General features: G+C 46.3%; 5 protein-coding genes across 5 annotated transcripts; 1 reads left to right on the forward strand and 4 right to left on the reverse strand.

The window, feature by feature from the left end:
• Nucleotides 1-843: 843 nt before the first annotated feature.
• On the reverse strand, nucleotides 844-2,529 carry LOC120422146 (omega-amidase NIT2-like). The gene has a single exon (XM_039585517.2). The coding sequence runs from the start codon at nucleotides 2,335-2,337 to the stop codon at nucleotides 1,498-1,500; it is 840 nt and encodes a 279-aa protein (XP_039441451.1). The 5' UTR covers nucleotides 2,338-2,529; the 3' UTR covers nucleotides 844-1,497.
• Nucleotides 2,530-2,976: 447 nt separating this feature from the next.
• Nucleotides 2,977-4,355, forward strand: LOC120422147 (omega-amidase NIT2-like). The gene is made up of 2 exons (XM_039585518.2): nucleotides 2,977-3,657; nucleotides 3,714-4,355. Exons 1-2 carry the CDS (start codon nucleotides 3,316-3,318, stop codon nucleotides 4,203-4,205), a joined length of 834 nt encoding a protein of 277 aa, XP_039441452.1. The 5' UTR covers nucleotides 2,977-3,315; the 3' UTR covers nucleotides 4,206-4,355.
• Nucleotides 4,356-4,593: 238 nt separating this feature from the next.
• LOC120422145 (omega-amidase NIT2-like) lies at nucleotides 4,594-5,524 on the reverse strand. Its single transcript, XM_039585516.2, has one exon. The coding sequence runs from the start codon at nucleotides 5,466-5,468 to the stop codon at nucleotides 4,629-4,631; it is 840 nt and encodes a 279-aa protein (XP_039441450.1). The 5' UTR covers nucleotides 5,469-5,524; the 3' UTR covers nucleotides 4,594-4,628.
• Nucleotides 5,521-7,686, reverse strand: LOC120422148 (omega-amidase NIT2-like). The gene has a single exon (XM_039585519.2). The coding sequence runs from the start codon at nucleotides 6,485-6,487 to the stop codon at nucleotides 5,663-5,665; it is 825 nt and encodes a 274-aa protein (XP_039441453.1). The 5' UTR covers nucleotides 6,488-7,686; the 3' UTR covers nucleotides 5,521-5,662.
• Nucleotides 7,687-8,411: 725 nt separating this feature from the next.
• LOC120422144 (omega-amidase NIT2) lies at nucleotides 8,412-9,530 on the reverse strand. The gene is made up of 2 exons (XM_039585515.2): nucleotides 9,371-9,530; nucleotides 8,412-9,303 (listed from the first exon to the last, which is right to left on the reverse strand). Exons 1-2 carry the CDS (start codon nucleotides 9,387-9,389, stop codon nucleotides 8,471-8,473), a joined length of 852 nt encoding a protein of 283 aa, XP_039441449.1. The 5' UTR covers nucleotides 9,390-9,530; the 3' UTR covers nucleotides 8,412-8,470.
• Nucleotides 9,531-10,346: the final 816 nt, after the last annotated feature.

Raw genomic sequence — 10,346 nt, forward strand, 5'->3', positions numbered from 1 at the left:
TTATCCTCTAGAATTACAGCTTTTTATAAGCATTTTCACCCCATAATATCCAGAGTAGAATAATGGGAAGTGAGCAAGCAAGTTACTATCAAAACATTTGCGAATCAACTTTTTAAAAATTCATATCACAATTTCCACTTTATCTCGATTATTTTAAAAATTTTGTGAAATTTGTATTAAAAATGAATTCAAAATTGCAAGTACTGGAAATTGCTTAATTAAAATTGAGCTAGCAATTCCCCTTTGTTAAATCAATGACCACTGCAATGCGTTTTTTTTAGCAAATGTGTAATTTAAAGTTTTGTTTTTGACAAATAAGATTGGATTTGATGCTATTTTTAAACTTGTATATATTTTACAAATTTAGACATACTTGAATTCTTTCCTATTGAATTTTTTTAGTTTGAAGAAGTTTTTTAAAAGTTACGTTAAAACATTTCTGGTGGAAGCAAAAAGGTTTGATTTTCAAATAACCTCAAAATTTCCCGAGCTGGAAACTAGTTCAAGAATGTTTTTTTGGGCAAGTTTTTTAGGATTTTTTTTTTGCATTCAGGCGCAATCATATTTACAAATGAGATGAAGATTTGCAATTGATGTGTGAGGAAAAACTTCTTAAATTTTTTGCACATTTATCAATATTTGACCTAAAATCTAGCACTAACTCACTACCACTTAGGGACCATCCATAAACCAAGCTTGATTTATTGATCCAGTCCGAATTCGATAATCCGAAGTTGCGATTATCCGGAGGTTAGTATGGGACTGCGAATAATCGAATCGAGTTCTGCGACCCCACTTTAGTCATGGCCTATAAAATTACGAAACATAAGCTTGAAAATCAAAAATAAGACAACATTTTTATTTGTGATTCGATTCTGAGAATCTGGACTGTACTGTTGTGCCAATCCATGCTCAAATTTGGGTGTTAAGCTTAGTCCATCCGTTTAATGGTGCCCTGTTCTGGAAGATTATTCGAATACAAGGCATGTGGAATATTTATTCCAGTTCTTGACAGACGGATTAAAAAAAAATCTAAATTCGGATACTCTCAGTATAAGGCTACAGCATATCAGGGTACTGACTATTTACAACTAATGAATTCATCAATTCATCAAGCGATCATTTAATCCACCTCCCCCCTCTTCCATTTGCCAGGCCATCTACACCACTATTGTTGTGGCAGGTTCGTCATGTTCCAAGTTCCACGCTCGCGTGCTACCGCTCTTAAGGAATTCACACCTGGGCACGTGGATTGCGGGGACTGTAGACAATTCGTTCGAGGCCAACGGCATGGCGCTCCGAATGATACCAATCGCGCTTGTTTTATGCACCACTGAAATGTGAAATTTATTGCTTTTATGCTGAAGAGTTGTGTTTTTTTATTGCTGCTAATTGTGATTGAAGAACAGAGTAAGTAAAACGTCTGTTTTAAATGTCTAGATATGCGTATGCACTTCAACGCGGTTCGATGATTTGCGCATACTGATTGGAATTCAATCACTTCTTCCTAACCAACTCGTACACATCGTTCCGCTTCTGCTTAAGTACGGGAATCTTCTTCTTGATATCCTCCAGTAGCGTCAGATCCAAGTCCACTACCAACATTTCCGGATGTTCTCCAGCTCTGCAAACCACTCTTCCCCAGGGATCGCAAAGAGTAGAATACCCGTACGCCACGTAGTCCTTACTGGTATCTCTGGCCGGGGCACACAACGCCACGAACATGCTGTTGTCCAGCGCACGAGCCCGCGCTATCAACTCGAAGTGCATCGGACCGGTGTAGGTATCGAAGGCCGACGGGAAGATCAGGAAGTCCGTGCCCAGCTGTCGATGAATGGCCGCAAACTCCGGGAAGCGTTGATCGTAGCAGATACCGATGCCGACATTGAGGCCCTCAACGGAGAACGTCAGAAACTCCTGACCAGGAGTCAACACGCTGGACTCGCTGAACGTGCAAATTCCAGGAATATCCATGTCGAAGAGATGCATCTTGCGGTACTTTCCGACGAACTCTCCCTGCGGTCCAAAAACGGCGCACGTGTTGTGAACCTTTCCGGCGTCCACCTCGGGATAGGTTCCACCGACCAACCAGATACCGAGCTCTTTTGCGGTGTTAGCCAAGGCTACGCTTGTCTCCCCACCGGGAATCTTCTCGGCAGCTCGCCCAAATTCATCCGCACTGTACGTCGAGTTCCAGCATTCGGGCAGGATTATCAGCTTGGCGCCCTTGTCCTTGGCGGCACTCCTGATTTGAGTGAGGGCGTTTGCGATCGCCGCCTGTTTGGTCGGGAAGCTGTCCAGCTGGAGCAGGGCTAACTTGAGCTTTGACGGAGCCATGATCTTGAACTATGTCTGAGTGGTTGCGTTGTTGGTTGACTGCAACGATCTCAGCAGAGCGGTCGGTATTTATGAGAAGCGGGTAACGATAATTACTTTACGCCTAGTTTGTGCAAGCTAGAAGGTTTAAAATGCAGTGGGTCATGTTAGTAAGATAATTGAATCACAGTTGCGAACAATTTAGTCAATGCACCCTTTTGTATTACAGCACAAAACATAATTAGCTCTAAAACTGCATCTATACTGTAATTAAGACCTATCTCAAGTTGAGGAGGCCAAGCTAACATAGTATTGATCAGCCTGGTAGTATTTTCCTAAGCGAGTCATTAATATGCAAACTAAACTTGTAATACGAGTTCAAATGTGCCAAACCCGTGTCCATGTTGGTAAGTGACGATCTCTCAAGTGATTTCCAGTCACCGGTTTATTCTAGTTCAAACCAATTAAATATTTATCGGTTATTATAGCAAAAGCTATATTCCTTACAACGAAACCCAACGCCTCACTTGTCACCCCAGAACGCAAACAATCGACCATAATCTCGTCTCGGAAGATGTTTACACGATGCTTCCCAATTGATCCCCCAACCGAATCAAAACAAATCCCCGATCATCGTCAATCATCACCACCACACAGTGCATTGTTGAACGGTCGGGTTGACTGCCGGCAGCCGTCCCGTCATTAGAATGTCCGCTTGATCGGCACGCTACAGACAAAGCGATCGCCGTCTTCGTCGCTCGTCGGGATCCTAAAATAGCTTGTTAAGGCTTGGACAAACAACCGTTTCGCGAAGATTTAATAGTCTGTTGGTACCATTACGGCTGATAGCTGATAATCGCGACCTCGGGTGAGTTCGATCAGCCACTGCGCGCGCTTCGTTATCAGTTGCCTCCGTGAAGATCACTCTCCGGTTGACCCGATCGTAACCGACACAGCGGACCGCTAGTTCAGTAGCAAGCCCACAGTCGAACCGTCAGGATGGTCATCAGAATAGCGCTGGTTCAGCTCAAGATCGCGGGAGCGCGCGAGAAGATCTTGAAGAACGCAGTGGATCTGATCCGGATCGCCAAGAAGGAAAAGTTCGCGAACGTGGTGGTGCTGCCGGAGAGCTTCAACATTCCGTACAGCGAGGCGGACTTTGCAGCGAACGCCGAGGCGATCCCGTCCGGGGAGACGAGCAAGGCGTTGAGCGAAGCGGCCAGCCATTTTGGGGTGCACGTCGTGGGAGGATCGTTTGTGGAGCGTGATCGCGATGGGAAGCTGTTCAACACTTGTACGGTATGGGGACCCGATGGCGCGCTGGTGGCCAAGCATCGGAAGGTAGGTCGCGATCGCGGGTTTGCTCTCAGTACTTCATCGATATCCCTCCCCATCAGGTCCACCTCTGCGACACCAACATCCCGGAGAAGCTGGTGGTGAACGAGACGTCGGTGTTCACCCGTGGCGATAGCTACACGACGTTCTACGTGGGTGAAACCAAGATCGGGCTGGGCATCTGCTGGGACATGCGGTTTCCGGAGTTTGCCGCGGCGTACCGTGCCGACGGGTGTGATCTGCTGATCTACCCGGCCGTTTGTGACTGCTACACCGGCGAGTTGCACTGGGAACTGCTGGCTCGGGCTCGTGCCGTCGACAACCAGGTGTTTGTGGCGTTCTGCTCGCCGGCACGGGATCCCCACGCGGACCTGGTGGCGTACGGACACTCGCTCGTTGTGGATCCGTGGGGAAAGGTCATCCAGAAGGGCACCGAGTTCCAGGAGATTGTGGTGGCGGATTTGATACTAAAGACGCTGCCCGAAGCACGTAGCCAGATTCCGGTGCTGCAGCAGAAGAGAGCCGACCTTTACGAGTTGGTGAAGAAGAAGTGACGCGGAACTGACCAAGGAAGATTGTGATTGCGTGATGATGGAAAATTTTTAACAAATTGATTGTGACGAATTCAGGACTTTTTGTGTATACGTTTTAAAAATTGTGATAATGAATAAACACGTGCATCGCGGTGGTATGTTGATAAGGAATTGTTGTTGTTTGTGTTCGTTTTTTTGCAGGACTGGATTCTCTTCACACAGATAATGAGGAGCTCATGAATCAGCTGATTGTTGCGTGTTTTAATGGCTTGAAACTTTGATCGAAGATTCTTTTCACTCTGGAGCATTTAGTAATAAATGGTGGGTGAACAATTTCGAAAATTCTACTAGGATATTGCTATCACCTCAGCTCACATCCATTTAAAGAAAGAAAACTGATTTAATATGCTGATTAAAATTCATTTATTTGCAGCGGCACAAGCTTCACTTCTTCTTGACCAGCTCATAAACATCGTTCCGCTTCTGCTTCAGCACGGGAATCTTCTTCTTGATGTCTTCCAACAGCGTCAGATCCAACTCCGCTGCCAAAATTTCCGGCTTTTCCCCCGCTCGGCAAAGCACCCTTCCCCAGGGATCGCACAGCGTCGAGTACCCGTACGCCACGTAGTCCTTGGTGGTGTCCCGAGCCGGAGCACACAGCGCCACAAACATACTGTTGTCCAGGGCGCGAGCCTGCGCAATCAGCTCAAAGTGCATCGGCCCGGTGTAGGTATCGAAGGCCGACGGGAAGATCAGGAAGTCAACGCCCAACTGACGGTAGACGGCTGCAAACTCAGGGAAGCGCTGATCGTAGCAGATTCCGACGCCGATTTTGAGTCCCTCGACGGAGAACGTCAGAAACTCCTTACCAGGAGTCAACACGCTGGACTCGCTGAACGTACAGATTCCGGGAATGTCCATATCGAAGAGATGCATCTTGCGATACTTCCCAACCAGCTCTCCCCTGGGTCCAAACACGGCACAAGTGTTGTATAGCTTCCCGGCGTCCACCTCGGGGTAGGTTCCACCGACCAGCCAGATGCCAAGCTCTTCGGCGACCTTAGCCAGCGCCAAACTTGTCTCCCCACCGGGAATCTTCTCGGCAGACCGTCCAAACTCTTCCGTACTGTACGTCGAGTTCCAGCATTCCGGCAGGATGACCAGCTTGGCGCCCTTATCCTTGACGGCACTCCGGATCTGGGTGAGGGCGTTCACGATCGCTGCCTGTTTGGTCGGGAAGCTACCCAACTGAATCAGCGCGATCTTGAGCTTTGAAGGAGCCATTTTGCCAAACGGACGATGTTTATGGAACGGTTGAGTTAGTGAAACTGCACTGACTGCAACTGGACGATCGCTATTTATTGCTTGAACCTTCAGTTATCTGTCTTGAGCTTTCGGGAAAAGTCAAAACAAGGTAGGTCAAACTGATACAGAAGTGCAGACGATTGCAAAAATGGGGCAGTCTAGGGCTGCTTTTATTATGACTCATCCAAGAAGCTTTTCTGCTGCTTTAACACTGGAATCTTCATTCCGACTTCCTCAATCAAAGCAAAATTCAGGTCGGCAACCACAACCTCCTGCTGCTCTCCAGCTTCGACGCAAATTTCCCCCCAAGGATCCGCGACTAGCGAATGTCCAAACGCCACCAGCTTCGCCTTCTCATCCCTAGCCGGTGAGCAGAACGCCACAAACAGCTGATTGTTCAGCGCCAAACTACTAGCTATCAGTTCCCAGTGCATGCCACCCGTCCGAACATCACACAACGACGGGTAGATCAGTAGCTGACACCCCTGCCGACGGTACGCTGCGGCAAGCTCGGGAAATCGCATATCCCAGCAGATACCGAGGCCGATCTTCACCGATCCAACGTTGAATGTGACCGGTTGATCGCCAGCGGTGAACAGCGCCGATTCGTTCACTGTAGCCGGTTCCACCGAAGCGTTCGAATCTCCCAGGTGAATCTTGCGATACTTGGCCACCAGTTGCCCGCGGGGACTCCACACGGTGCACGTGTTGTGCAGCTGGCCGGATGATGAACGCTCCACGATCGAACCTCCGACGATGAACACCCCACAGTCGATGGCGGCCTGACGCAGTGCTACGCTGGTTGTTCCGGAGGGAATTTCTTCGGCGCTAGCGCGCAGGGCTTCTTCATCGTACGGACAGTTGAAGCTTTCCGGGAGTATTACGAGGTTGGGTTGGTGTTGGGAAACCGCGGACTGGATCTGTTTGACGGCGTTTTGGAGAATTTGAACTTTTGTGCCGGTTATGACTTGCTGAAGAAGAGCTACACGAAGTGGCATGTTTGTTGTTGAGAGTTGTTTTGAGACTAACTGGGCTATCGTTTCTCCTTGTCTTTATAGATGATTGCTGATATCTATCAATTTAATAATGCTTGACTTAACTTGTGTTAATCGTTTGCTCTACAACCCACAGCTCATAACGGTCTCTATTGCAATATTTCTACTAGAACCTAGGCGTTCAAAACATGGGCAGGGAGAGTACCTGAACTAGTTTCTGAATCCCCGGGATTCGAAGTGACTAGGGACCTATAAAGGGAAATGAAATGTTCTAGGAAAAATTTCAAACACCGAAAGTCATTCAAATTTAAGGTTGAAAAACTTGATTTTTTTTTCTTTGGTTCTGGCACGTTTCTTGTACCGAACAAGCTGACAACTGACGACCTTTGGATTGCAAGTCTGACTGTACACCAGCGATTCCAGCGACTTCTGGTGCTTTTTGCTTTCCTCATCGAGGAGAGGCCATACAATCATTCGAAAAATGAACTTTTGACCCATCTTTATTTATATTTATTGGCTCAACATCATATTCTGAGCAAATATCTGTGCGTGTGAGGAGATTTTGATAATAAATATGCATTTAATTTTCTCGACTTTTGCTGAACAAATTATGTCCGGATGTGGTCTACTCGGTTCAGTTTAGAGTCCTACAGCTTTGTATTGAAAACTGTAAAGTTTCATTCAGTTGTTGAATAGTTAGGGGAAATAAACCCATTTTAAGCCCTATAAGCCGATCGTGTTTGAATGATGCTGGATAATCTGGAGTGTTCCTTGAAATTTACTTAAACCAAGTACAACAACGAGTAGACCAACTTTTCGTGAACATTTCTGTTATTTTCACTTTTACTAAAAGTTATTCAATTCCATTTGCAAGCCATAAAAAACATACTTTCAAAATGTATTCTAATCAATCTAGAATGCATTGGGCGACGCCCATTTTCCTATAAGAGGAGAAAAGCAACTCGCGACAAAATTTTGAGGCTAGGAATTTTGACAGGTATGATTTTCATAAAGTATTCGCCTCCTTTTCTCTCCCACAGAAAACCTGGGAACGAGGTAGCTGTCAAACTAGGCAAAAATGTTAAAGTCACTCACAAAATGAACTTTGAGTGGTTTGAGTTCATTTCTGACGTCACGATTTTCTCTTCTATTGTCAGCTTAGTTCTTTTTTCTTCCAGCGCTCTTTTGGGTCTGCTTAGAGCTGCCAAAATTGATGAAATTGTAAGGGAGCGTTCTTTTATTACGTAACGCGAAAAATCGGACTTTTAGACTCCTTCCCCCCTTCTCGTAACAAAATTTCCATACAAATTCTAAAAATTTTGTATGGAGCGTAACACGGCCTCCGACCCCCCCTCCCCCCCTACTGCGTTACGTAATAAAAGAACGCTCCCTAAGCGAACACTCACGAAAAGTAGCATTTATAGCGAAAGTTGCCTGGCATCACTGGCTCACTCCAACAGGCACTGCTGGTGGTGTAGGTGGCCACCCTTTGTTCTTTATTTGCCTTCGCTTCTCTTTCGGTTTTCTTCAGCCTTCGATTGGAATGGGTCGTCAAAATTCAAACGTCAAAAGACTTGGTACGTTTGTTTTTTTTATGGTGCTTGCTAATAGAGGAGAAAAGCAACTCGCGACAAAATTTTGAGGCTAGGAATTTTGACAGGTATGATTTTCATAAAGTATTCGCCTCCTTTTCTCTCCCACAGAAAACCTGGGAACGAGGTAGCTGTCAAACTAGGCAAAAATGTTAAAGTCACTCACAAAATGAACTTTGAGTGATTTGAGTTCATTTCTGACGTCACGATTTTTTCCTCTATTATAGAGGAGCGGAACTGAAAATCAGCAAATTTAATTTTGTAAATTATGAAAATTTAACAGACTTTAAAATCATTTATTCAATTCCAGCTACTCGAGTTTAAGAAAAGAAAACTTAAAATGCAACAAATCTCTTATTTATTTAAAATCCAAATCAAACAATTCGACCTCCCTTCAACACTTCTGCTCCTTGGTTTCGTACAGATCCGTCCGCCGCTGGCTAAACACCGGAATCTGCGCCCGCACCTCATCCACCTTGCCAAAATCCACGTCCGCCACGATTGTTTCCTCCCCGTCCGCCGCCTCCGCCACGACCTTGGCCCACGGATCCACCACCATCGAGTGACCCCAGGCGATATAACCCGCGCCAGCGTCCCTCGCAGGTGAAATCGTCGCAATGTACGACTGGGTGTCGTTGGCACGAGCCCTGGCCAACAGTTCCCAGTGCAGCGGACCCGTTTTCATGTTGAACGCCCCCGGGTAGATCAACATGTCGCAACCCTTGTTCCGGTACAGCCGAGCGAGCTCGTCAAACCGGATGTCGTAGCAGATCCCGATGCCAACGCGGGCTCCGTCGATCGGAATCACGGCCAGCTGGTCGCCGCCGGTCAGGACGTCCGACTCGCGGAACGTGATCCCGCCGGGGATGTTGATATCGAACAGGTGAATCTTCCGGTAGGTCGCCAACAGGGCGCCCTCCGGAGACCAAACCGTGCAAGTGTTGTAGGTGGCCGTTGGCGTGCGTTCCGGGATGGTCCCCCCGATCAGGTAGATTCCCAACTCCTTGGCGACCGCCGACAAGCTGCGACTTGTCTCCCCCGTGGGAATCTCCTCGGCGTACTTGGCAAAGTGTTGCGTCCCGTACGGTGAGTTGAAACACTCGGGGAGGGCCACTACCCGCGCGCCGTTGTCCCGAACGGCGGAACGAATCCGGGTGAGGGCATTTGCCAGGTTGTCCGCCTTGCTGGGACCGACCTTGAGCTGGAGCAGTGCGATTCGGAAGCCGGCTGAAAGGTGAAATAGCGAGCGAGTTATTTCAAGTAATACGTAATATATGTCGAGCGCGCGGGTTACCTCTTGCCATCTTGCTCATGCTGTGACGAATGGTGAAGATCTGACTGGCTCGACCAACTCCGCGAGCTGTTATCAGTTTGAACTGTCAGTGCAGTGCTGCGGTGATGATCGCTTTATCAGCTGTGGTTTGTTTGTTTTGCGACTTGAATTTGTTGTTGTTGTTGCAGGCAATTTGAAATGAGGTGCGCTCATGCGACGATAGGGGGACATTTCAAAATGGCGTCGTCAATTTTTTGTTTGTTGAATTTTGAGTGGCCACCATGTTATTGTATGGATTTTTTTGAAGTAGTGAAATTATCTTTTCAAAGGTTTAGACCGTATCTCACGGTATTTAGGAACGACCACCTGTTAGAGCGCTTCTGCTCGAATTATGGGAGGTTCGTGTCTCGGGTGAACAAGTCCAGGGCCAACTCGACTTTGCATGAATTTGTGAACATAATTCGAGCAGCGCTTGCGTGTTTTGGGTTCACATTTTTGAAGTTTATTTGAGTTATTACTGTTACTGATACAAAATATTGAATTTTAACAATAATAAGTAATTGCCTAAAGGTTGATTGCTAAATATTGTTTGGTAAAAACTTCTTATAACCGAACCCGAAGACTCGATTGTCTAAAGTTTTTCATTATCCTAAGGGTTCTTAAAAACGTCGTATAAATGAATTATGGGGAAAAAATAATTTAATTTTCTCAATTTTATCAGCAAATTCAAGTTTTGCGATCCATTTTGGATCAAAATGTCCATGATGATGTTTTGTTAAACTCAATAAACCCCACCCTGAAGCAATGCCATATGATATAATGATATGATTATGAAATCCAATTTAAACCCGAGTTGTCAGCAACAACGACCTATTTCAATGAAAAGCAGCGTTATTTTTAAATGACATCATGCGTTTTACTTGAAAACTCTCATTACGAATCATCCACAAGTACCACTTCCGAAAAAAAAGAATTCCTCTTCTCATAGAACGTTAAC

Source organism: Culex pipiens, chromosome 1 (assembly GCF_016801865.2).
Source record: "Culex pipiens pallens isolate TS chromosome 1, TS_CPP_V2, whole genome shotgun sequence".
Taxonomy (NCBI): Eukaryota; Metazoa; Arthropoda; class Insecta; order Diptera; family Culicidae; genus Culex; species Culex pipiens.